At 42.2% G+C, this 27,305-nt stretch overlaps 4 protein-coding genes across 4 annotated transcripts in view; 3 read left to right on the top strand and 1 right to left on the bottom strand.

Moving 5' to 3' along the window:
* Nucleotides 1-255: 255 nt before the first annotated feature.
* LOC306782940 (protein PML-like) lies at nt 256-1,389 on the top strand (the record flags this gene model as incomplete). Its single annotated transcript, XM_079276439.1, has 2 exons — nt 256-334; nt 728-1,389. The coding sequence occupies 2 exons, from the start codon at nt 256-258 to the stop codon at nt 1,387-1,389; spliced, it is 741 nt and encodes a 246-aa protein (XP_079132565.1).
* Nucleotides 1,390-2,073: 684 nt separating this feature from the next.
* On the bottom strand, nt 2,074-9,274 carry mpi (mannose phosphate isomerase). The gene is made up of 8 exons (XM_079274741.1): nt 9,231-9,274; nt 8,185-8,312; nt 6,916-7,116; nt 6,395-6,536; nt 6,014-6,193; nt 5,576-5,749; nt 4,698-4,906; nt 2,074-4,605 (listed from the first exon to the last, which is right to left on the bottom strand). The coding sequence occupies exons 1-8, from the start codon at nt 9,244-9,246 to the stop codon at nt 4,393-4,395; spliced, it is 1,263 nt and encodes a 420-aa protein (XP_079130867.1). The 5' UTR covers nt 9,247-9,274; the 3' UTR covers nt 2,074-4,392.
* Nucleotides 9,275-11,105: 1,831 nt separating this feature from the next.
* On the top strand, nt 11,106-21,591 carry scamp2 (secretory carrier membrane protein 2; the record flags this gene model as incomplete). The annotated part of the gene is given in 11 exon segments (XM_079274766.1): nt 11,106-11,135; nt 11,137-11,186; nt 11,188-11,275; nt 14,707-14,784; nt 15,085-15,171; nt 16,161-16,272; nt 16,711-16,839; nt 17,012-17,171; nt 18,111-18,212; nt 18,788-18,905; nt 19,112-21,591. Coding segments are annotated over 11 exon segments (1,101 nt in total). The 3' UTR covers nt 19,259-21,591.
* A 3,169-nt stretch (nt 21,592-24,760) lies between these two features.
* map1ab (microtubule-associated protein 1Ab) overlaps nt 24,761-27,305 on the top strand; it is a 52,729-nt gene continuing 50,184 nt past the window's right edge. Inside the window, exon 1 of the mRNA XM_079274501.1 lies at nt 24,761-24,909. The gene's annotated coding sequence lies outside the window, so the exon portion shown is untranslated. The remainder of the gene's footprint in view (nt 24,910-27,305) is intronic.

Raw genomic sequence — 27,305 nt, forward strand, 5'->3', positions numbered from 1 at the left:
TATAACTACGTATGTGATTACAACGTTAATCTTTTTAGCGCGAGGCTGAACATTTTTCTCTTGCTCTATCAACAAAGCTTTTATTTTGAAAGTTCTTATCTTCTTCTTCGCGGGTGTTTAAAACCGCGGAGGGAAAATCTCTACGGTGGTGTTTACCGACGCCTATATGTAGTTAGATACGGTACTACCAGCGTCTCTAGTGTGTCGTTTATTTCACTAAACTTCACTGTGAAACGTTATTGAAACTGTGGCGGGATGAAAACATCAGATTCAGACGGAGATGAAAAGTGTCAACATCCGCTGGTTTTCTTTGACCTGGAGACAACTGGACTGGGTTAGTTCCTTTATATACTAGATACAACTTTATGGTCATTGTTTAAAGTGTCCATGTGTTGTCAGGAAGACGCTCCTGCAGCAAGGCGCTTTTATTTTATATTCGGGATAGACAGTGGACATCACGTCCATGTCTGCAGCATAAACACCGTTTATTTAATGTCACTTTTTCACAACAACATGAATGAATGAAAAGACTACAAACGACTGTCCTGATCGGTTACCGCTGCCTGCTTGTGAAATATACAGAAACCATAATGCATGATACCAGATGTTTCCCTAGGACAAAGCTTTCTACTTTAACATTAAGATGTGTGCCCTGTTCCTAAATGTGACTTAATACTGCGGTAGCAATTTACTATTATGTTCTGTTATATCTTCATGTTTTATTCAGGCCAGAGTTGTGATATCGTCCAGCTGGCTGCAGTGAGCGGAGGCCACTCTCTCAACCTCTACGTCGTCCCTCGGTGCCGAATGCAGCGTGGAGCCTCCAAAGTGACCGGCTTCAGGGTCCACAGACGGAGACTGTACCTCCATCGCCAACTTGTCCCCACCAACTCCCTGCGGGAGGTCCTGGTCTCCTTCGTAGCGTTCCTCCAGATGCTCGGGCGCCCTCTTGTCCTCGGCCACAACATCCGCCGCTTCGACTGTCCGCTGCTGGCCCGAGCTCTCGATGAACTGGACCTCAGAGCAGAGTTCGAGTCGGCGGTCTCCGGCTGCGTCGACACTCTGCCGCTGGCTCGGGAGCTGCTGAAGGACCGCGGCCTCCAGAGCTTTCGACAGACAAACCTGGTCAGGGAGCTGCTGGGCGTGGACTACAAGGCCCATGATGCTCTGGAGGATGTGCGGGCGTTACAGGTGCTGTATAGTGCGCTTCAGCCCACGGCAGAGGTGATCTGCAGGCATGGGTTTACTCTGGACACCACGGAGAACAAACCTGCTGTGTCGAGTGTTAAAAATAAAGGGCCCTGCGAGCTACCGGGACAGCGCCCACTGTGGGAGAACAGACAGACTGTTAAGGTCTCAGACGGCAAAGAAGAGAAGGCCACAAGGTAGAACAGATGAGCCCCACTGGGTGGCTCGATGGCACAGAACGAGAGGGCTGCTGTTCTTCGTGTGCAGCGGAAGCTGTCAGAGCTTTTGAAAGGTGATGCAGGTGTACAGAGACGATGCATGCACATCTGGAAGTCATGGCTGTTCAAAGCTGTGTGCCGTTTGATAAGTCTTCACTATTTATTTCTGGAACAACAGACGTCTGTTTCTGTGATTTATAAATCGAGAATGTCGCTGGGCAGATGTTTCTCTTCCTCTCATCAACGTGAGAAAATAGTGACGACTGTTTGAAATTGTGCCTTGTGTATATAGTTTGGTTACTGAGGACATGTTATGCCCTTTTATCCTGAGTTTCAAGGTTTCAATAAGATCCACAGAATAGTTTTATTGGAGGTAAATAAATGTATTGTATTTCTACAGTGTGTCCCACATTATATACTTCATTGCTGGTTAGTGCTTCATAAATACTTGGAATATTTAATCAATCAAGAACAAGAAAATTAAGCCCCGATTTCACTCAGTCAACACACGTTAATGTTTAATAATTGAGTAATCAGGACTTAAACGTGGCGAATAAAACCTTGAACCCCCCAAACATCAAGCACATGGTTTATCCAGATAACTCTGTAAACCTGCTGCTTCTGTTTTGACAGTTATCGTGAAATGAAACAACGAACACGACACATGAAATATTAATGGAACACGGCTTTATTAAACTACTTTTACATCCACATGTTCTCTGCAGTCCCAGGCTACACAGCATCACCATCATTAAAGATGCTAAACCATGCCCTCACTGGAGAAATACCCCAAGAAGCTCTATCGTTAAATAAAACAATTAAGGTAAAACATTGATTCCTGTGCAAAGTACAGTATTCAAACTTAAAAGGTGACTCAAAACAAGATCAGTAACAAAGGTGTGTGATAGTTAAAGTACGTTAAAAATGCTCTAACCTCGACAAGAAGAAGATCACAAATATTAGGTTGTTTTAACAAAAATAACCGGAGGTTCTGCAATTACAGAGACTCTGATCTGAGCTAATGGTTCTTTAATGAAAAATATGTGATGATTTCAACGATACACGTTCTATCTCTTTAATATTCTTCCATTTTTCAACAGTTTCAGCAACAACAAACATCTGAAGATTTAGTGCATCTATAGTATTAGGGACAAGCTCAGAGATCACCTACATCACTAATGCGGTCATGAAGTAGGTAAAAGCATTCACTCGGATACATATCTACTCACTGGTAGGTTGGCAGGCAGAGAGAGCATTCATTCTCAAATATTTAATTCAAGATAACCTATAAAAAATGATCATAACAAGAAAATCCACTTCCCGATTGGCTGAATTCAGACTGACCCCGGTACCAATGGGAATATTTGCACCGTACTGAAATGATCCAGTGACAATATTGCCATAAAGTGACCAGAAAAGATTTTTACTGTGACAATAAACCAGTCACCCCATGACATCACAACGTACAGGTAAGACCTTTATAACACAGGGTTCAGGGTTCAGCTCTCTTACTTTGTACTGTCACGTATTGATGAATCGGTACAAACAGCAAAACATGCATAGTCTGTAAAAAATCGGTTTAAAGTACTCAGAAATACAGACGTTTGTTCCAACAATACTATAAAATTGAATGCAGCGATTTGTTGTACTCTACTGTACAAGACGTGGACGTGTTAACGGGCTCGGGTCAAATAGTATAAGTCTGTAACGAGCAGCATTAGTGCATTATATAGTCTCATGTAAGTTTTAATCAATATGCATTCCTGATTCCCATGTAGCTCTTTGTTGTCTTAACTTTAGGATTGTTCTCTACTTGTAGTTTCCACATGCGCTGGTAACAGTTACAGCAGTACTACCTTCTGGGGTCTGTCTTACTGCTCTAAATCAAACATGCACAGGCATCTCAGTATTACACTCTATACGCTTGATATATACGAACAATGTTTACTTCTTCAAGCTGAACTAAAATGATAAACAGTTAGTTGCACCAGGGATTTTTAGAAAGACGAACTGCTGCCTCATATAACGGACATGCTCAGTCCTCAACGAGGTGGTTCTGTAGGACTGCACTGCTGTAAACATACCCCCCCCCCCCCCACACTGCTTCAGTGCTGTTTGAATGTGTAACAATCGGATAAAAACCTGCAGCTGTAAGTGCATTAGGAATAAAAAGGAAAGCATGTCAGACACACTTAAGGACAACTCGTTTAAAATAAACATTGAAACATTTTAAGGTTCATTTGGTGGATTTTTCCAGGCTTCTAACGGCGTCTCACTGGCCTCATCAGTGGATGGTGGTTCTGAGAAAACCACCTCACCAAAAGGTTCATTTATTCGCCGTTCCAGAGCTTTCGATCATACCCAATGGTCTTCATCAGTAGATGGGTGATCTAATGGAACTGCAGACATTTTTAATTCTTCTGAGCACTTAAAGGACTGTGAGCTCCAGAACGGCTACAAAATGAACCTCATGAGGTTGTTTCCTTAACTGCTCTTTTCGAGGTTGAGCGTAAACTTACAAACTCGGATGCAATTTTTAACGCTGGATCTTCATCAACAACCCTCAGCTTGAGCCTGACAAAGGTCAATTTAAACAAGTTCATGTGCATTTTAATATATATTGGGTCCTATTCAGTGTTGTGGACATATTTTACTTTTTATTCTTAGTATGCTTTCCTCGTTCCAGCACCTACAAAGAATTTTGGATGTGCGCATCTTCTGCTCTTTTTTCTTTCTATAAGACGTAATTGCATCGCTACAGGTAAAAAAGGCAGTAAAAACAAATTAGCAGTGGATCACTGCTGGATTTTAAAGCTAAAGTTGAGGTGGGGATGGGGGGGAGAGCAGCGGGCACAAACGGGCATCGACTCATTGTCTGAAAGCTCCTTTAACATACTACCGACTACAAAGTGCAGACCGTTCTGAGTCACACCGGAGGGAAACCAGAACACAAGCAGCACGAGGGTTCACACGCGCGGCCTCACAGCTACAGGAGGCAGCAGGCTCGGAACATGGTCATCCCCGACTTGGAGGCGACGTGCAGGGAGACGCTCTCGTTGGCCGAGACGAACAGGACGGTGCCCCGCCGCAGCGAGACGTCGGAGAGGGCAGAGGTAGCCGTGGCGTCGCCTTCGATGACCAGGAGGATGCTGGCGCTGTCGACCGGAGCAACGGTGTACTGCTTCACCGAGGCCGGGACCTGCAGGAGGGACGGGATCAGAAGAAGATGGTGAGGGCGTTTCTGTCGTACTAATACACATACAAATCTTTTTTCCCCCTGCGGTGTCCTACCTGTATCCTCATGACAGTGAAGTCTGGCACTGGGGGGTCGTACAGAGACACGCAGGGATCTGAAGCGTCCTGGACACACGGGAAGATTTTGGAGCTGGCGGGCGCCGGGCTGTAGTTCAGCATCTCACACAGCGTGTTGACGTCGATGTATTTCGGTGTCAGACCGGCGCGCACCGTGTTGTCGGAGCAGGCCATGCACTCGATACAGTCTGGATGGATGAATAGACAGAGAAAGGGGAAGCACGTTTTATAAATGAGCAAAGTGGACAGTCGGCTCTCCTTCAAATGGAAAAATCAATTCTCAAATACTCGATACAGCTTAGATCAGCCTGGGATGTTCAACGCATTACAGGAGCTATTCCTCCTCCTCCGCTTGCCTCGTTTACTTTTACAGTTAGTGATTCCAAGAATGCATTTTGACAATGTGAACGTCAACACTCAGCTGTGGGATGAATATATGAGTGGAGAGGAACAGCAGCCAGATAAAGGTGAGCTCTACCAATAATCACACATCTCATAGCTCCAAAAACATGAAGAGCACATCAATGAGCCACGCGGCTGCACTAGCTGGCATCTTCCTTCATTACCATAAACACACACTGCAGTTTATTTTGACTCAATTCGACATACACCGTCCTGCTGCCAGACAGTCTCACCAGAGCAGCAGATGTGTATTAATCCGCGACTGAAAATAGTCCCGAATGAATGCACTATTTACTCCTCTTTGAGTAATGTTTGATAAAAAACTGCAGTGCCAGTGTTAAGGGAAATGACTGAGCCTTTTTTTTAACAATGATCCTTTATATTTATACATTCTACTGTACTCCTTCAGCATGGAGAAGATCGACAGCACTGAATCTCACAAAGCGCCGTCTGACCTCCATGAAGGTAAGCGTGCGGCTCGTTGGCTCCCAGGAACATGGCCTGTCCTGGATCCAGGACTATGTAGTTCAGGAAGTAGATGGAGAAGCAGCCGATGTCTCCGGGATACTGGGAGTGGAGACGGAGCAGCAGGTCACCGTCGCTGCTCGATGTGTCCCTGCCTGCTGCACCTGCGCAGGGCATAAACACCCACGAGTGTGATTATGTCAGATCAACACGTTTCAAAAGAGCGAAACAACTGACTTGTGCTTCTTTAAAAAACAGTAATAAAGCCAAAATTGTAGGATTCGATGTCTAAAAAGTGGCGCCTCCTGGTGGTAGAAAAATAAACTAAATTGTTACACCTCTACCTCTGAACCCTGGTTAGGCTTAATGACTAACCAACCAAACTAACTGACTCATCAGCATCATGCTGCATCCCTCCGGCTCCTCACCCTCTTCAGTGACTCTCTTGACCAGCATGTTGAGCTGATCTACGAAGACCTTCTTCTCGCAGTTCATCATCCTGGTGAAGCACTTCTTCAGCACCTGGCTCGTGTGAACCGCATCTCCCACGCTGCACCGCAGCTCCTCCGCTGCCTCGTTGCCCACCAGAGCACGGAACTCTGGGACAGCTGATGGATGCAGACACATATATGCACAGGTAGGAATTTAATTTTTGCCAAACATTTACCCTTCAAGGCACAGTAACTTTTCCTACCAAAAATACATGAGGTTTGACACTAAAATAAATATGTTTTCCCCTTGTTTCTCCAGTAATTGGTCCAAAATCAATCCAAAATTCACTCATGACCCTGTGGGACTTTGGGACTCACATTTAAGGTATCCCAGGATCTCCTCCACTGGTCTGAAGCCACAGAGGCCCTGAAAGCGGGTGAGCGCGATGGCCATTTCCGGCTTGTGGTTGTTGTCCGGATAGTGCTCCGGAAACTGATCATGGAGACGAGCAGCTAACTCCTGATCAAACCGTAGCGACAGAAAAGGAAGAGGGTCACTTAAGGGGGAAGTGAGGCAGGAGAGCGAGCAGACTCATTGTTTTTCAGTTCATACACAGGTCCAGTGGTTTTACAGTTCAAACCAAATTAACTACGCAATATATATTGGCATGTCAGTCGTCCTAAAACAATTTAAACCATGTTGAATACAATACTTCTAACCATATACGTAGATGTGTGTATAGCACTTTCTTTGTCTCAATTGGATCAATTGAATACTGTAAACATTTGCCTTTGGCCTTGATCCACATCTTATAAAGACGGAAACGTAACCGAGCCGGTCGTAACAGTGTGTGTGTGTGTGTGTGTGTGTGTGTGTGTGTGTGTGTGTGTGTACTCACTCTGTTGGGGTGGGCCTGTATGGACAAGGCTGTATTGACAGACAGGACTTTAAAGAGGAAGGGCAGCTGACCCTGGAAGGTGTCTTTCACCTTAGAGCCCAGGCAGGCAGGGAAGTGGGCGATCCACTGGCCCAGCGTGGTCTGTGCGATCCGGTTGTCTTTAATCTGGGCGTCGCCTTTTGGGTGGGCACCCATCCACAGCTGGAAGAGAAGGTAGAGACGGGTAGGTTACGTTATTCTTACCTAACTGGGAAAATACAAGTGGGACAGTGAATGTGAAACACCATAAATCAAACTTCAGACACGACAGTTATGTTGCTTCCTTCCTTTATGCTCTGTTAACAAGCTTCCTCAGGGAGTCCAAGTCGTCTCCAGACACTCTGAGAGAAAGGCCTGCTATCATAAATGTACATTAAATCAATTTATCTAATGTAATGCTGTAATCCAAAGTGATTTATACTCCGTGAGAAGAGAGACGACTCCCAACCAGCTCACTGAGTGTAAATCACTCTGGATAAGAGCGTTACTCTAATGCCTTTAATGTAAATGAAGGACACTCAGGGACACACACTTGTTGGTGGACAAACACAGACAAACCTTTTGTCCCGATTGTACTTCTTTGGTACAGGGTGGTCTCTCTAACCTGGGACAGACCGGACTTGACCCATGTGACAGTTTCAGTGCTATTCCAATAGCATATCCTCACAAATTGCTGATGTGCTTTCAATCTTGTTCCTTTGTATTTGTATTGCTCCATATATTTATTATTTTAATAAATCGGTAGATACTTAACTTTATCATTACTAGGACACTAATGCAACTGAACAAATGCATAAATAAACAGTGATCTTGATGGTATCTCACCAAACATTTATAGTCAATATGGGGAGATACAGCTGTAAGACTAACATGTCGTACAATAAGTCCCAAACTGTAATGTAGGATTAAACATCCATACCATCGTCTGACTATAAGCATGAAACGTAATATGACCAACCCTGGCATGTGACAGTAATGTGTATGTGAAAATGTCACCAGCAGAATAACCTGAACTAATGACCTTCATGACAAAAGCCTGCAGAGCTGCTGCAGCTAAATAAAGAAACACTGAAAAGCATGGAGAGAACAAGGCTCTCTGCCAAGACGCTGAGCACAACACCACATTTCAATAATGTGTCATGCTCATGCACTTTCACAGGTTTATCAGCGTCCTGCTCAAGGACCAGTCCGGTGATCTGAACCAGTATACCTTCCCAGTGATGACCTCACCTCTGCGTAGGGCTTGCCATCCTCCACCACAGCTACTGGGTCTCCACCGACCACGAGTTTGGCCACCTCGCTGTCCAGCCCGACCTTCCCCCACGCATAGTTTTGCACAGCACAGGTCAGGGGAAACACTGAGAGAGAGGGACCAAATCTAGTGTTTGTATTCTTTAAACAAAAAGGTGAACACAGTACTGGATCCAACATATTCCAGGGGCCTCCAATTGCCCTTTACAGCTGTGAAAAAACATGACCCTCTTTTATTACCCTTCCTAGATGTGAACTGTGTACATCTTTTTTTCTGTCTAAGGGCTGTCTGTCACCTATTGTCTCATGAGACAGATGGATAGATAGATAGATAGATAGATAGATAGATAGATAGATAGATAGATACTTTATTAATCCTGCAAGAGGAAATGTGCTCGCTACAGCAGAAATGATGGTACAAGTAAATAAAAATAACAGAGAAAACATTAAATATCAAATGCAAATATCAAATGCACAATATATACAATGAAATAGAACAATGTTAAATTAACTAACTAATGTTACATAATTACATTCCTACCACATATAAATAAGAGACAGGAAAAACCAGAAAGCACGTCTTCCTAAAAACAAACCCCGCAGTTTGGAGGCTGATAAACTGGTTTGTTAACAGCTGCTCTGTAGTTCAATAAGGCGTGGCGTGTTTTAGACAGGGAGAAATAATCACACACCACCTGGCTAAATATACGGTATCCCTTCTTTTTATAATAAAACACGAACATTATTCTGCGTAACACCGGGCAGCTGACGGCGCAACGTTCATTGACAGAAACACCAACAGTAAGCAGGTTTATCTGAGGCAAACTGAGCCTGTTAGCCAGGATGTTGTGGAAAAAATACAAAAATCTGTAACGCTCAAAACGAGCTTTTTTATGAACGCATCAATAAACCTGTCTCACGTATCCTATGGCGTCAACAAATCATTGCACTGTTAGCTGGCTAAGCGTTAACCGACGTTACCGGATGACTTAAAACGGTTCGTGTCGGGAGAAGATCTCGCTCACCTCTCACTTCCTCCATGGCTCGATGCTACGTCAGCTTGTCAGACCGTTTTGGTGACGTCACGACTCGACTCGCGACTTTCTCTCTCTCTCTCTTTCAGTTTAATATCTAATACACTATGAAAACGCAAAAACACACAAAAAAAACATACATTTGATGAACTAGTATTTTTTTTTTATGTTACTTGCAAAAAGTTCTTAAAGCTGAAGAGAGCTTGAATGATTGGTATCTATGTGATCCATTGAGCTGAGTAGATGATTATTTTTTCTAAGAATCGACACCGTTTTAGTTTTTATTATTTTGTTTATTTTACTTTTATATAAATATTTATTGTATTATATACCATTAATTTTTGCCATTCATTTATGGGTCGACCGTGGCGCACTGGTTAAGAGGTCGTCTGGGAACCGGAAGGTCCACGGTTCGATCCCCGACTGGGACGCTTCACGTGTCGAAGTGTACTGAGCTGATGCACTGAACCCAAGGCTCCCCGGGCGCCTGTCATTGGCTGCCCACTGCTCCCCTACGTACAGGGGTGGGTCAAATGCAGAGAAGAATTTCCGTTACACGGATAAAAATAGTATAAATTATTTTCTAATCATATCTTATGTCATTGTCATAGACTGTCATAGACTGAATCACGTCTTTATTTAGTCTTGAATTGCTTTTATATTGTTCTTATTGTTTCTATTTTTTATGTTAACTTCTAATTTAGTTTTATTATTTAGGATTTACTTCCTTTATTTAGCTGTGTTTATTTCAGTCCGTGTGCTTCCGGAAAAGCTGAATTGTTTCTTATTAATTTTTTTTAAATATAATGAATAAAGGTTTGGAGTTTATGAGTTTGAATTCAGGTGAAGGTTTCTAAAGTCTGAGAAAACAACCCTGATGATGTCATCTGGCTTAACTTGAGTTTGTCTTGAGATTTTAAATATTTGATAGAAAACCTGCCATATAAGCTGACCTGATAAGGTGCATGGACATTGATAGGGAATGGTTCAAATGAAAGATGCTATTGAGTTGTATTATGGGAAGTGAACAGTATGATACAGAGTTTTTGAGGCTTGACTCATAGGACTAAAAAGTAAGGATGTCTCAACCTCTGCTGCATCGATTTTGGCCATTCTTTTTTTAAATCGGTCTCTCACAAGTCTCAATTTAATGGCGGTGCAATACTAAATTGCAGGAGGAACCCTTTGAGGCAGGACTGCTGATATGAATGGACAACTGCACAGCACTGAGTTTAGTGACCATGGAAGTAGCCTCCATTACATCATTTTTATCATCTAGTATCACTTCTAACTAGCTTTCTAGTTACGGTTTTGCAATGCTATTTATTTCTCGTCACTTCAAACAACAAACAATACAGAAAACAAAACAACAGTATACAATGCATGTAACGGTCGTGTAATTCAAAAGTAATATGTTTAAATAATAGTAATTACAATAAATAATAAGATCATTTGAACCATTCCCTATCAATGTCCATGCACCTTATCAGGTCAGCTTATATGGCAGGTTTTCTATCAAATATTTAAAATCTCAAGACAAACTCAAGTTAAGCCAGATGACATCATCAGGGTTGTTTTCTCAGACTTTAGAAACCTTCACCTGAATTCAAACTCATAAACTCCAAACCTTTATTCATTATATTTAAAAATTAAACCAAGAAATACATGACAACTAATTTCTTGTGCACCTCCTTTATTAACGTATTTGTATGAACTAATAACGTCCTCCTACTTTATATATTCAGTATGAAATTATGTTTGTTCGTTTAATTGATATCACTTGTCTTTTGTATTAAATTGTCTTCAATAAAGAATTACTAAATACAAAAAAAACAAAAAAACATACACGTCACTGGCTGAGTGCGCATGCGCTGTACGTTCAGTCGAGGAAGTGGCAGGAAGAGGCAACTCAAACGACGGAGAAGAGTTTGTTGTTTATTCTGCGTTCAGAGGACAAACCGGCCCGCAGCCTTTTCAAAATGTCGGAATTTGTTAGCAACCCGTTCGCAGAGCCTGCCAGTGACAACCCTTTCAATGTAAGTGTGTGCTTTTTTAGATGTAAGGCACAGTCGAGCCTGGGTGCTGACATATCATTCGTTTAAGGTAAGCCAGCACGTCAGGAAACTTGTTGGGTGGATGTCGGGGGGAGGGGTCTAATGCTGCTCTCTTGAATGCCATTTGACAACGGTAGCATGATTGGCAGTCCTTCGGCCAATCAGCGGGTTTTGTTTCAAAAGAGGGCGGGGTTTTCTGCTAGCCTGGTTGCAGGAAGTTAAACTGTAGCAAGCGAGGAATGTGTCAACCGTTTTTAGCCACATAACAGTTACTATTTACTTTGAGATTCATTTTCCTCATTGTGTGGATTCCTTATATGTTGGATGTGATTTTATATAATTCAACGTTATGTGTCCTGTGTCATTGCGCAAAGACACTCTAGCTAGTGCTGCTTGTTTGCTCTTTGAAGAGAATATCTAACCTACAGGATGTAGCCTAGAAGTCTTTTCAGCCCATTAAAAGTTCAGTAACTTCTTTGTTTTTATGTCTTATGTCTGGCCTGCTGTGTTCAGTTAGTATTCAATGTTTAGAAGTAGGCCATATGTCACTAGTTACTTCCATGTTACATATCAAAGGGTTTCTTTATGTAGACGAGACATGCACGTTGACTAACTGATGAGCTATTTATGAAATGCACTGGAAATAAAATTACCATTGGGAAACTTACATTTTTACATGAAGGATGCATTCCAGACATTCCACATTTGAGACAAGTTGGATACAATTTCATGTTTCTTACGTTGTGTCAACATGGGCCTTTTTAAAGGGTCACTTTAAGTAGTATTATAAGGTATAGTAGTATTAGGAGCAACAATGGGCGAGATAGCCTGACCTTTATTTTCGTATATATGTCAAACTTCACTCATGTCTGGATCCTACATTTACCATAATGTATGCTGTGATAACCACGGCACCGTATGTTTGTTAGACGTTTCTTGCCTGGTAAATTCACATGTATTTCATCAAAATATGAATATATTTTGTCAGCTATCTTATCATAATTATCATAATAATTATTATTTTTGCACACCTAAACACACGTAGGTTTCATCTTTTTCCTAACACAAGAAAACAAGTCTCTTTGAAATCCCCTGACACACTCCATGTGTGTTTATTCTCAAGTTTATGACCCATGTTCTTTCCTTAGTCATGTTCTTTCCTTAGTTGTAAAAGCATAAAGCCATTTGCATACTTTTTTTGTAGTAGTCGTGAAGCTGTATATTCTCTGTTCTTATGTGGTACAAAGCAGCTAGAAGAGAAATAGGTTAGCTGGCACAACTGCCTCTCTACCACTGATGAGAGCGTTAAAACGAAGCGTAACATTTTGATTGCAAAGACATGCAACATAAAAGATGAATTCAATTTGAACGCGTTATTCGCTAAAGAGATGCGATTTAGCTCGCCGAGCTACTTGCACACTCCGATCACAGTGCCTTGTACTGTTCAAGATTAAATGTAATTTAGGTTAAATATGTACCTTCACCACAATAGTGTAACCAAGCGTCACTTTGCACATTCACACTTTTATGATTTGAGTGACATTACATGACAAAGTGACTTTTACAGTCCTGCAGAGTCACACTTTATTATCAGGTGGCCGTGACGTCAGTGGAGACCACGGTTTGTTTGCTGGGTGTGAAAGTGACTGAATAAATAACCCGAGCAGCAGCTGGGTCGTGTTGTGTATGTGACGCGGTGCGGCGGTTCACTATCTGGTGGTCGTATTCATACAAAGCCGGCAGTCTGCGGGGACATTGAAACTGGTCATATGTTGCTTTATCCCCCCCAATCAACTTCAGTGTGCTTTTATAAACCATGTACTTCTCAAAAATGATGGCACTGTAGGGCTGTAATACACAATATGAAGCGAGACTTAAATCTATTTACGGTAGTGGCAATATCCAACTGCAGTTATAAAATGGGTACAACAGCCACGCCCCTGCAATCAACGGTTATCAAGCAGTCCTGTTTCCTGGTTCAGAGACTCAAAGGTCAGAATATCATGCTGGTTTGATCCCAAGTGTACTTGTTTACCCTGTTGTAAGTTGGAATTAGTAACATTTTCGGACCTGATTAATATAGGAGTTATGATTTAGATATCAATAAAGATGTGTCTTAGTGTTCGTCTCCACACCCCGGTGCTGTAATTCTGAACATGGCGGCGGCTTGTTTTGGCTTGTCCCAGCTCAATCCTTATTTCAGAGAGGCTTAGTTGTTGTTGTCATTAATTCTGTTGTAGATTTGTTCATTCATTGCCTCTATGGGAAACACATTTTGCATAATGTGCTGTTTTGAATACCTCCATAGACTGTGGTGATCAACAAAGACATCATCTGTCATTTAAACCCCCCCCCCCCCCCCCCCCCCCCCCCCCCAAAAAAAATCTGAAGTTGACAGTTAACACGCAGTCAATAATAAAGTTATTAGTTGTGTTTTTAAAGTGTTAAACTGCTCCAAACCCTCTGTTTCCTGCTGGGAAGGTCTACAGGTGTGTCCAAAGCAGATAAGTAATCGTGAGTAACGTCACACATTCAATCACATGTCCAGTAAGTGACGTGTTGGAAGTTATCATGTGAGGTTCTTGTTCATATTCTGACTGACTTTGTTGGTGTGGTTTAGCTGTGCTTTTAGTTTTACTGTTTGTTATCAATCTCATAAAAGTCCTACAATACCCACAAGCCACTCTGCTGTCGTTCCTGTTAAAACATTTGCACAGCTGACGGATGCAGTAACAGATGTTATCTGGGCTATGGGGCTGCAACAAAAGATTATTTTCGATTAATCTGCTGATTCTTTTCTCCATGAATCAATGGATCGTTTTGTCTGTGAGTTATCAGAAGATATTGCCAGCTACTGCAACTGTAATCCATCAGAACCAAAGCTGTCAACTGTCGTCAGGCCGGCCTCTGAATGAATCATCACCTCTGTGATCATATACTCGAGTCTATTAATGTTTACCATGCCTCACTTCTGTTAAGAAGGTAATGATTCATCAGAGGTTAGTGCAACATTATTGTTTCATAATGTTGGTCGATTTCATAGTCTGGGCAGACATTGTTTTAAGGTTTACCTTCAGTCTTTCAGGAAATGAAAAAGGAAGAGTTGGTCTGAAGTTAAGATAAAGAGCTGTACATATTGTGTGTGTTTGTGTGTTTTCCAGAGGTCAAAGTTCAAAAGTTTGAACGGACCCACATGTCTTGCTATATCCACTTTTATTTGCAGTTGTTTAACTGCACTGATCCGTTGCTGACGTCTCAAATTCAATCACACCGACTCCCAAAAATGCCGTTCACCCGATCCTCTTTTGTCTTGGTGTGTTTGAAGTAGAGAAGCACCAGAGAACAGCAGAGGTCTTGTGGTGACTAAGTGACTGATAATGATGAAAAGTGACCCGTGTTCTGTTGTGTTCCAGGACCCGTCGGTCACACAGGTGACCAGCTCCAACGTAGAACCCGTTGACCAGTTCAACCCGTTCCCCGCTCATCCCACAGTAAGATGTCTAAGACCTTTTCTATCCGTAGTATTGTGTTCTGCTCTTGGTCCTCATCTTATTTAGCCTGTATTATATCATCTCTTTCTTTTACCACCCAGTCGTTGTCTCTTGCCTGTTTCCTCCTCTTATTTGGTCTTGGTGGTCATTCCCTAGCTGCTGTTGTGTCTGTATGTTCTGTTCTCTTCTTCCTCTTCATTTAGAATTCCTAATTTTCATTTTCTTTTCACCTTCATGTTCCCGTTGTCTTGGTCTTGTTGTCTCATCCTTTTTGTGTTTGCTTATTTTTTGTTTCTTTAGGACAACCTAGCTGCTCACACCACTCCAGCCTCCACCTCTCCCTACCAGCCTGCTGTGTTACAGCCGTCCACAGAGCCCAGTCCGCAAGTGAGGAGTCACCTCTTACTGTATACTACATTCTCTCTCTCTCTCTCGCTCTCTCTCGCTCTCTCTCGCTCTCGCTCTCTCTCTCTCTCTCTCTCTCGCTCTCGCTCTCGCTCTCGCTCTCTCGCTCTCGCTCTCGCTCTCGCTCTCTCGCTCTCTCTCTCTCACTCTTGCTCTCTCTCTCGCTCTCTCTCTCTCTCTCTCTCTGCCAAACCCTCCACTTCTCTGCTGCAGTGGCACAACACTACTCTGAAGTAGATTTGAAGGACAGTACTTCCCTTGGTCCAGTTCCTATTTTGTGTGTCATACATATTGCAGCTTTGTTATTGTGCACACAGTTGGTACAGCTTCAGTTTCCTACAAAAGAACACAATATAATCTATCTGTATGTCTATAATATATCTCTAGTAACTGTATGTTGCTAAGAGCTAGCCATCCATTCTGCCTCCCAGTAGTCTCCTCAGTTAGCAAGTGCTTCTTGAGGATGTGTGGTAGCTACACACACACACACACACACACACACACGTACACACGTACTCAGTTTACACAATATTCTAATGAGCCTCCTTGTTCCACTGATGATCTTATGAATATTTATGAATGGCACTACAGATCACCTGCCTCCTTCCTTTTTCTGCCACGTCAGATGTGAGCATCATAAATATGTATTATTGTTTTTATACACAGTATCGTGGCCTTTTAAGACAAATGCATGCGTGCCTTTATGAACACTTGTGATAACATATGCAATTCTAAGAATGGCTGTTATGTGTAAGAACATACTACAGTATAAATAACGCAGGCTCACTGGTTGTATCTCTACCATTTGTGAAACTCCTGCTGATGTGTCTCTGCACTAATGTCCGCAAAATGCATTCCTGCACATTCAGTGTGTTTTGTTGAGTAAAGTGTTTCTGCCTCCTCCTCCTCCTCTTCTTCTTCATCTTCCTCTTCTTCTTCTTCTTCTTCTTCTTCTTCTTCTTCTCCTGCAGGCGACGGCCGCTGCAGCTCAGGTAAATCTGCTGAAGCAGCAGGAGGAGCTGGAGAGGAAAGCTGCCGAGCTGGACCGCAGAGAGCGGGAGCTGCAGAACAGAGGCCCGTCAGGTCAGACACAAAGCTCCCCTCTTCTCTCTGCAGAACCATGTGATATATATATATATATATATATATATATATATATATATATATATATATATATGAATTTAAATACATGTATTATTCTACTACAATACTATATGAGATATATATAATATATAATCAGGAGACAGGCTGAAATAGACTCCCACACACAATTGTATTTGATTATTTTGATATATTGTGTTATATTATTCTATAATTAAAAAATATGTATATTAATACAAATATGAATGTTCATTAATAATTAAGTTTCAGTAACTTGGTGAGATTTTCTTGTATATCGACCATGTTTAAAAACATATAATACTTAGAACTGGATCTTTTTTTCCTGCAGAGGTGAAATTAGTATTTTGGAGGCGAGCTCTTCTTTTGTAACAGCGTAGCTGTTGTCTGGTGTCTTGACAGGTAAAGAGAACAACTGGCCTCCACTTCCCAAGAGCTTCCCCATCAAACCATGTTTCTATCAGGACTTCTCAGAGGACATCCCACCCGTGTGCCAGAGAGTCTGCAAGATGATTTACTATCTCTGGATGTGTACGTACTACAGAGAATGGCACGAAACCTGAGCTGTCTCACCATACAGCAATTTAAAACATATATAAATGTATTAATACCAAAACATATGTGTTTTAATAGCGTTATAAACAATAGAAGTGTATCTGCTCGATACATCTCTGACTCTTGTCTCTCTCTGCTGTTTCTTCAGTCAACTGTATGACTCTGTTCCTCAACCTGCTGGCGTGCTTGGCAAGCTTCACCGCTGATCAGGGTTATGGTATGGATTTTGGCCTCTCCATTCTCTGGCTCATCCTCTTCGCTCCCTGCTCCTTCGTCTGCTGGTACCGGCCCGTCTACAAGGCCTTCAAGTGAGTCTCCCTTCATAAAACCTGTGTGTGTGTGTGTGTGTGTTGCAATACAACAGTCGATTAATGTAGCACTAAGTATAAACATATGTACCTTGCCTCGCCATTGATGAAGACATACAAAGTTATTAGAGTTGTCAGCCTTTTTGTTTTATCAATCTGATGCACAGCAGGCCATGGAAGACGTCACAAGACTCAGCATACGTGTTGTTATGCATTTGTTGTACACTTGCCTTCATGAGTAGCTTCCGTATTGCGTTAATGGAATACCTCACCCACAAAATGACCATTTGCTCGCCCCGTGTTACCGTCAATTCTTGAAGAAAATGTTGTTTTTCTCGCATGCCAATTGAGTAATAAAAAAAATGAGAAAAGTAAATGGGGGGGGGGGGGGGGGGCTGCGTTTAACAACAGCAAAGCAAAGTATCAAAACATCTGTTCACAGTGTTTTAAACTGAATCTTGAAGAATTCAACGTTCATTTTGTCGGTGAAGTATTCCTTTAAATGTAGCCTGTGACCTGTAACAGGTATATTAAACTGTCAGGTAACATCAACATATCCTCTTTGCACCATATTATGAGTTAAACGGGTGGAACTAATCTAAACAGTGGGTTAAACACGAATAACTATTAAAACATCGCCGTTTAACATTAGTCCAAGGTATGAGCTCAGTAATACGCTGAGTGATGTCCCAATGAGGTAACAGAAAATGCCACCTTATTCTTTACTACAACCTCGTCCCTTATTGTCTTGTATTCATTTCATTCATTCTTGGTTGTTATGAGACTTGGCCACACATGCACTGTGCACAACACATGCTCACTCAATGCTTACTCAAACACTTCACCTTTTATTTTTAAATTGTAAGCCAGCCTTTGAAAGTATTTCCCAAAGTGTAACGTTTTCAGTGAAACGTACATTGTTTTTTTTCTCATTTTCAGGTCGGACAGCTCCTTCAGCTTCTTCTTCTTCTTCTTTGTGTTTTTTTGCCAAGTGGTGATCTTCATCATCCAGGCTGTAGGCATCCCCAAGTGGGGGAACAGGTGAGCCGCATTTTAGTTTTCTCTATGAGCTGACTTTTAATGTCCTAACCTGGATCTTGTTGTATTAACATTCTTACCTGTACGTTTGGGATTCTGCCTCCATGTACTTTTACATGTGAAGCCTCATAGCTGTGTGTCTGATGTCAGATTTCTACTGGTAAAGTGTGCAAAGACTCTCCAGAATGACCCTTGTCCAAGTGGCTCTTCATTTCCCCCTTTTCCATTTCATAACAATACTTCTCATTTGATCATGGCTTTGTACATTATCACAACAGACGCAGTCGAGGAGGCCCTGCTTGTTTTGCAGCTCTTCATTTGCAATGTGCTTCATGTTGCAATAATATCCACTTTTATTATGTTCATTATTATTAAGTCCCAAATGTATGATTGGAAACTGTTCTATTCTGCCTCTTCTTCTCGTATCTTCCTCAGCTTTTCTTTCATGCTGCTTCTTCAACACATTCTTCTTCTCTCCCTAAATATAACCCAACTCTCATCCAGACTACATGAGTACTCTCTGTACATGTATACAAATGTTTCATACTTTCAAAGTTGATGATGTTTGTTGCCTCCAGCGGTTGGATCGCTGCCTTGTCCGTCATCGGCAAACACACGGCAGTGGGAGCCATCATGATCACCGTGGCCATCCTCTTCACCATCTGCGCTGTGCTGTCGATCATCCTGCTCAAGATGGTGAGGCGCTAATTACCTTTTGGTCATATTTTAAGTTTCCATTTGTGGGTTAACAGCCATGTCCTTTAATGAATCTGTGCTTCAGGGGATTTAGGTTCGTCGTATCAATCAACAGCCTCTGAATGTGGTGGTGGAAGTTGATCACTTATGTCCCTCATCACTGTGACCCAGGCCAGCCATATGCTCACGATCTTTCTTTTCTTCAGGTCCACAGCATGTACCGCCGGACCGGGGCCAGTTTCCATAAGGCCCAGCAGGAATTCTCGCAGGGCGTCTTCACCAATAAAAGCTTCCAAACAGCTGCTGCTGGCGTGGCATCCACCGCCGCACAGGGGGCCTTCCAGGGGAACTAACCGACGGTAGACTGAGCTGAGCTCCATTCAACAGGTCAAGGTCTATGTGTTATCAGGTCTAGATGGTTCGGTAAAACGAAGCTGAATGAATCAGGAAGTAGAGGTTCAGCGCGTACGCTGGAGCCAGAGGCTGCACATTTGAATCTGACCTCATAATGTATCGACCTTGAGCTACACTCTATCAATGCACGTGTAATTCCCCATGTTAACTCCGCTTCTCGTCGGCTCTGCTTGTAGAAAGCAGTCGAGGGGAAAGTCACGCATCAGGTGCATTCTGTGGTGGAAAGCATGAATGAAGTTGTTTCTCCTGGCTTTGTACATTTCATGTGTGCACTTTTCTTGGCAAAGCTCTTCAGTGTAATATGTGACTGAGTGTGTGTGTGTGTGTGATCCCATGTCTTGATCATGTGGGCGCAGTATGCTTTTGATTCCCTGATCCTGTAATATAAATAAGATGAAGTCTTTCCACATTCTTAAAAGGAATTTATTTTTGTTGTTGAACCTATTTTGGCGATAACCATCTCTTTTTGTGTGCCGCAAAATTTCAGTCTAATACGGAAGAAACACAACCGATGAATCACGCAGCTAATCGTGTCTTTTCTGTCGGACTTTAGATCTGAAGATATTACTGTAACTTTCCATTTAATTCTGAGTGGCTAATGATTCAAAAAGGACAAATACTCGGACTGAACCTTCCCGTCACTTTGAGAAGTACTATGTTTTTAAAACATGTGTCTTTTGACTTTTGTCTGGAACCAAACTTTTGCCACGATCTTTCTGAAAAACAACTGTGTTGTCAGAAACATCTGTGGAAACACTGTATATTTTAGTATTTGTCATCACATTAAACAGTTTCTGCACGAAGATCACATCCACAGAGGAAATCGGAGTGTTTTGCTTCCATTAACTCCATGCTTGTAAACAGCTAATTTAATTTCTACTGTAACTTAGAACAGAGAGACGATCATTTGATTTCACTTGCGGCCAAATTACTTATTAAAGCATCAGATCTTTTTGTTTCTTATCATTTACTTCTGCGTTGTTGACACTTTCAAGAGTTGTTTCTGAGGAAATCAAAGCAATACTGACTATAATAATGGAACATTTAATTAAAAGTAGATTGACATCAATGTATAGAGTTTGTTCTATTGATTTCACTACGAACAGTAATGCAAGATGAGCAACGCTTAAGTGTGTTGAGCTCGGTGTAAACTTGCCGTAACACTTTAAACCTTCTCCAAAAGCGAACCAGTGTCTCAACCTCACCAGTATGCAGCCGAGGTGCATTTTCATTTTCTACCACTTCTTCAAAAGTCTTCCTCTTCATGACGACCACCCAGCTGTAAATTATTTGTGTACCGGTGTATATTTTCTATGTGATTTGTTAAATTGAAAAACATCCACGCGCGTGTTTATTTGATGTCCTGTTTTAGAGCGCCAGCTTGGGTGTAACACATTGTGAGCGTTTCCTGAAGAACAACTGCAAACTCTCACCAATCGTGTGACGTTCCTGCAGCAGAGAGCGGTTTAATTTAAGGTTCGATCTCACATCCATCACATAACACAAGACTCGTACTGATCCACACGTCGCTGAACGCATTGTTTTGAGAGAGAACAGAATCTAGTGCCTTTTGTATTTCAATATTGAATATCGCATCAATAAAATGCTTTGCTTTCATTTAAACATGTCATTGTTTTTCTTATAATGATCCTATAGTTTTTGATATTGTTATGAGTATTTTACAACTGAATTCTAATTTTCTGATCTGTCAATGGAAAATCTCTGGGTTTGTTTATTAATCTTTGATTCTGAAAAGATAAAGACACTTTTTACGATTGAATCACGCCTCATCATTCTCCACAAGGGGGCGCTGTTTGTTTACCACCTGCTCCATCTACAGCAACGGTTCCCAATCTGAGGGTTGAGAACTGTTTATTAAAATAAATCTGAAGTGGCACAAGATGAATCACGGAATGTGGGCAAAAAAAGCTGGAACCTTCCTTTTTGTGAATAAATGAATGATCTTATTTCAAAGTGATCCAAATATTACTAAATAATACAGAAATTCTTAAAATAAAACATTGCACAAGTAGACATTACCTTGTTATAAAGGGTTGTAGATCAAAAAGGACACGGACAAGTGATGTTAATGGACCGCCTGCTCTCCTAAACATTCTGTGCACGTGCAACAAAACCATGATTTCATCTAAAACTAACCATATTCTTTTGTTGCCACGTTTTGATGACTTTTCTGTTTTGTTTCAATGTACAACGTTAATCCCATGTTTAAAACTGCGACTGTAATCTGGAAGAAAATAAATGATGAATGCAGTTTGGGTGTGTGAGAACATCATTTTGTAGGACACAGAGTTGAAAGGGAAGCTTCTGGCAGCCGCAGTTTAGACTTGAAGACGTAGACATGTTGATGTTGACTCTTACTTGTTCCACCTGCAGATAGGACATGTTCGACCTTTCTTGCCTGTAGTCTGCACTGGTTGTACAGTCAGTGCAGCTGCACGCTCTCTGATGCTTTGCTGCTGTGTTGCTTGCTTGCACGGATACTTAAGTGAAATTCCTGCCCCGTTTAAATTCTGTTAAACAGCAGCTGTAGACAGCTCTCTCATCAATAGCTCAAGACCAGTCTCACTCTTCTCCCTCAGTTTCCTCCTAAGAGAGAGGCGACCGGACACAAAGTAAAGAGGAGAGGCCGACCTTTGTGACCCAGACACAGACATGTATGAAGAACAGACGCAAAATGGGAATTAGTTGTAAATTAAAGGTGAAATATTGGGGGTGTCAGACACAATTTACTGTCTTTTATTTGAGTAAAGGCACGTTGTTCTTGAAATAAAAGGAGAACAAAGAGTTTTACTGTGGAACTTTCCATTAAAATGTGTATAAATGTTTCTAGTGTCTCCTCTGAACATCTACTTCAAAACGTTTTAGTCTATGATTAAACATGTGCTTTGTCTTTTACAATATAAAACCAGAACTGAGATACATTTGTATATTCTAGTGGATCTGACACTTTTCTCAGCCACAACCTACAGATGTATCACAGTTTACATCTTCCACTGATTTGTAATGAGCAGGGAGGCTCGTTTTTTTTACCACTAGAGGGAAGCAAGTCTGTGCTGCAGGTCTGCTCTGAAGTGAAGTGCTGACTCACTGTCAGAAAGACCTGCAGCAAAAAAAACAAGAGGTATCTTCACACTGCTACTGTTTGTTTGTACTTCTTTCATTGTGTCTCTTACTAACAGATGCCTGATAACCATTTAACTTCAGCTTAATTTGAACCCAGTAAGAGATGTGTTGGGGTATTTGAATTTTGAATCAGAATTACTAATACAAAACAGCACATGAAAGACTAACTTTCATAAGAACATCGGTGAAATGAAAGGAAAGTATTTACAAACCGGGACAGATCTGAAAACGTGTGTTTATTTGCAGATATCTCCTGCTGCCACGTGTTAAACCAGCAATATTCACAGTTCAAGGAAGGTGCAGCCTTTGTTGTGGGGCCCAACAGAAGTTGGTGCAGACCTCCTTATTATCCCCTCTGTGTGATGCTGACATTTTATGCTGAGACGCCCTCTGCTACACACTGAAATGTGCCACGCTCAAGGTTACACCGGGAGAAAAGCTGAATGAGGAACATTTCTCTGAGAAGAAAGAGGCTATTTTAAGGCCGGCCCGCATTCTCTCTCTCTGTCTTTATCGATGTGCCCTGACACGTGTGTGTATGTGAGTGTGTGTGTGTGTGTGTGTGTGTGTGTGTGTGTTACATTCATACATCATCTGAATCCTGACGAAGAGGGCACGGCAGTGCCTGGTTGACGTTGAGAAAGGTCTAATTCCCTTTAAATCCTGCTAGACTGTACAATCTTTTCCATAAAATGTCTCGTTCCGGTGTCACAGTTTGTAGTTACGCTCAGGCTGTCTGATTCAGCTTTTGTGAGATTTCAGTGGAACATTGTACACGTGTAACTGGTTTGTGTCATATTCATGTTTTTCATGAGCATGACAGGATGGGAGCTACTTGCTGGATGCCACAAAGCGTGTACCGGTAAATGCAGTGTCATTCCTCGTGTAAGAAAACAGGAATCAGCTGCCAGTTTATTAGGGACACCTATCTGAAAAAGAATGCAGTCTAATGTATAATGGCATACCAGCTACATACACTGCCTTCATGAATGGTATAAGGTTTTAGAGATTCAACTTTATGATCATTTTGGAGGATGTAGGCTCCTTGCACTGTGTTGGAAAAAACAAGTGTTTGTGTTTTTTAGCTTACCCTTAAATGATTTCCTGTGGTGGACAGAAAAACACCTGTCAGTGAAATGCAGCGCGTCCAGCAGCACAAACTACATCCTCCAAAATGAGTTGAATAAACAGTTAAAGGAAAAAAGCGGAACAATCATGTTTAACTTCAACGAATGCATGATTCATTGCATGGCTGTTTAATTTGACTCCATTAAACTCAACAAGCAACGTTTTTTTTTCCCTCTGCAAATTAGTGGGTGTTAGTGAACAGAGTGTTGCATTATTGAGGGAATGGTTGTAGTTTTATTAAACCGTGATGTGAATATTAAAACACCATGTCAGTCTTGTACATGACAGAAAAAGGCTTCCGTGATGCTAATTCACCTGTGAATTCGGGCAATTATCTCAGGTAGACTTTAAAACAGCAGGGTAAATGTACAAGCTTAAATTCTGCATCGCCTCCAGCTAACGTTAGCTTGTTGTTAGCATCACGTCGTTTGCGACCTCATTAATCGCGCTACTGCGTGATTGTGTCACGTGGCGTTCCGTTAGCACACATGGAGGGATTACGTCAAAAGTTGATTTTTTGACCTGCTGTTGAGGAGCATCTCGCATCTCTTGTGGTATTTTCTTCAGGTGTTAGCTGTCTATCGGGAGGGATACAATGAGTGTTTGGGGCGACATTAACACAGAGAGTCGCTCCTTACGGGTCAAAATAAAGTTTTGACTCAGGCCTGCACTATTTTGATCATCTGAAATGTTTGTCATTTCTTCGTAAACCAGCTGATTAAAGCAGATTCTAATTAAATAACATGGCAGCATGAAATATAAAAGAGCTATTAACTATATTTTGTTTTTATGCAATTATTATTATGGCAAAACAAGTATTGTTATTGTTGGTGAGCTACTTAGCGTTTATCGAGTTATTATTGCTGTTGTTAATTGTGACACAGCTGTTTATCTTGTTTTATTTACTTTTGTCTAAATACAAAAACGGTGCCCAATCTGCAGCACGATAATAATACAGTTGTGAACGCCACCGGAACACATTCACCAAAGCGCTCTTATTTTGAAAGCTTCACCGGAAATGAATAATCTGTCCGTTTTGACCACGTTATCCCCTCCTCATCCTCCGCCTCACCGGTTGTTGCCATGGAGATCCCGGTGCTCCGTGGTGCGCTCTCGGTTGTGGAAGAAGACGAGGGCTACAGCGCGCCACCGCCACCACCGGGGTCCGAGGAGCGACTACGGTACCGGCGAGGAGGAGGAGGCGGGAGACGGCGGCACGGGGTGCCGTTCAACCGGAGCGGCTATTACGCGCTGATAGTGATCGGGGAGATCGGCACGGAGCACCAGCTGGACACCGCCAGGGCGCAGATAGAGCGGGGTGAGTGATGAGCGGATCACCGGTCTGTGTATCTGTGGTTGTTATTTGTATGGCTGCTGTGATTCATGGGGAAAAAGGTTTAAAACCTGAAAACGTCAACAGGAGATATGTTTTGACGCAATGGACAGGATGGCATCCATGCATTTGCTGCAGCATTGCACCATGGGACACCACGCATTTCCCCCTTACCCACTGTGAACCCTATGACTGTGACATTGCTAAAGTTAGATGCAGCAGAGGTCTTGACTTTAATAGACTTGACTCTCGGTTTTAACCAAATACTGGAGCCTAAATAAAAGCCACAGATATCAATGTATGAACCAATCATTCATAACACACAAGTTAAGTAAAATAAATTAAATGTTTCATTTCCACGCTGCTCAATAATGTGCCTTTCAGTTAGCTTTGAGCAGATGTGTGTGTGTGTGTGTGTGTGTGTTATATGATTGCATGTGTATCTCTCCAGGCAGTGCACAACAACTTCACAGACATCATAGAGGAAAAAACACGTACAGCTTTCTCTTTCCTCTCTTTTTTGTTGTCACACTCTGGCATCATTACTCAGCTGAATATCTCTGCAAGTTTAAAACCCTCCTCCTCCTCCTGGGGGGGGGGGGGGGGGGGGGGCTGGGTTGTCAGTGTGTCTGAAGTTTAGGGATGTTGAGCATGTTGTTTGATGTTGCCGTGTGCCGACTCGGGATTATATGCCGGTCAGCAATTTTCTGCTGTGCCGATGCCAGTCTGAGCTGTTTCTCGGTCCAGATGATCAATCACTCTTTTAGATGCCAGTCTGGTGCCATATAACATCCCCATCCATCCCCTCTGGCCTCCTCTAACTTTACTGCTCTGTGCCGAGCATCCTATCCTCCCACCCCCCGATTCAATACAGCAGTGATTCTTCCGCCCAGGTCGGTGTTTGTAAGTGTGACTCGGTGGGAATGACCTGCCATCGACTCTCATTCGCTGCAGGGTCCTTTTCTCGGCCTGCTTATCTCACCCACACTGCAGTGTTGTCGTCAAACAAGACCCGAGGCTAAACAGCTTCCTGCACAGGTTTGATTGTGTAGCGCTGCAATTGATTCATGTGACAATAATATTGACATGATGTGTTAAAGTAGCCAATTTATTTCAATATAAGGCCAACAGTTATTCTTTAAAATAAATGAAATGCTAAATTAGCATATTAGCATGTCTATGATTCAGGGATTTTCCTCCACACGGCTCTCTACATGGTGACAGCTGAGCTGGCGGCTAGACGCTAACGGTGCTAACAGCGCAAAAAATGGCAACAGTGCTGAAGGTGAGGGCACACACACTGTGACCCACATGCAGCAACAGGCCGGACCAACGACGTATACAACGCACAGTGAAACTCTGATCACAAACAGACAGAGTGAGACTTTGTTGTCTCTACACAGCTGTCCAGATTAAATCTTGGTACTTCTACAATGTTGGCTTTGCCGCTCACAAGATCTCTGTATTTGAGAGTAAATCGTTCCTATAATAAGCTTTTATTCATGTTGTAATGGGAACTGTCAGGAAATGCTGCCAGGATGAAGGTTTAATGGGTTCTACTGGGTTCTCTTACGTTAGTCCACTACACTTGTAAAATGACAGCATGAAACACAGTGTTGTTGTTTTTTTAAATTTATTTTCCACTTAAGCCCGAGGCCACAGGCTGTCCGTCACATGGTTATTTTCTAACCCGTTGCTTTCAGCCCCAGGTTAAGGATTCACACTTCAGGGTCATACTTTTTAACCCCTACAGCTTGAAAGATATGCTACATGACTTGTATACGATTGCTCTGCTGATAGAGTGGCATTCCACCATCTACCTTCTGCATTTGCTCTGACTTTGAGGCCCACGTGTTCTTCCCCTGCTGTTTGTTTTTCTGGCCCTCCTGCACCAAAGCCCCCAGTACTCTTCATTCTTCCCGGAAAAGAAGAAGACGTTCCAGAGAAGAGAGGCTAATCAAACATCACTAACGCGTCCTGAGCTTGTGATTCAGTGTTTTCCCAGAGGTGCGGGGGAAGAATTTCCACCTTTTTGGGTTCAGCAGATCTGAAACCTGGAGGCAGTGAAATAGAAAATGAGTGTGACTTCTGACACTGAGCTTAATGCTCTTCCCCTCTCACGTCATAGACTCCACGTCCCACCTGAATTCAGATGATGTATCGTACTTAACTTTGAAACGGTGTTACTTTCCCTTTGCCACCCATACGGGTCAGTGGAGGTGTTCTGCAGCTGTAATCCTTTGGCTGCATGTCTAAGTGAGAACATGTGAACTATTTTACACACAGTGAAGCTAACGACTCATTCAGTGACTGATGGAGAATTTAAGGGGTAACATATTTGTATTAATGCCAATATTAACACGTCACACCTCTCCCACCCT

This window comes from Melanostigma gelatinosum (genome assembly GCF_949748355.1).
Source record: "Melanostigma gelatinosum genome assembly, chromosome: 1".
Lineage (NCBI taxonomy): Eukaryota > Metazoa > Chordata > Actinopteri > Perciformes > Zoarcidae > Melanostigma > Melanostigma gelatinosum.

Bases quoted from the DNA above. Each gene is read 5' to 3' on its own strand.
- mpi (XM_079274741.1), bottom strand. The intron at 6,537-6,915 runs GTGAGTACACAC...CGGTTTGATCAG, and splicing joins TACAGGCCCACCCCAACAGA to GAGTTAGCTGCTCGTCTCCA. The intron at 5,750-6,013 runs GTGAGGAGCCGG...TGCCCTGCGCAG, and splicing joins CAAGAGAGTCACTGAAGAGG to GTGCAGCAGGCAGGGACACA.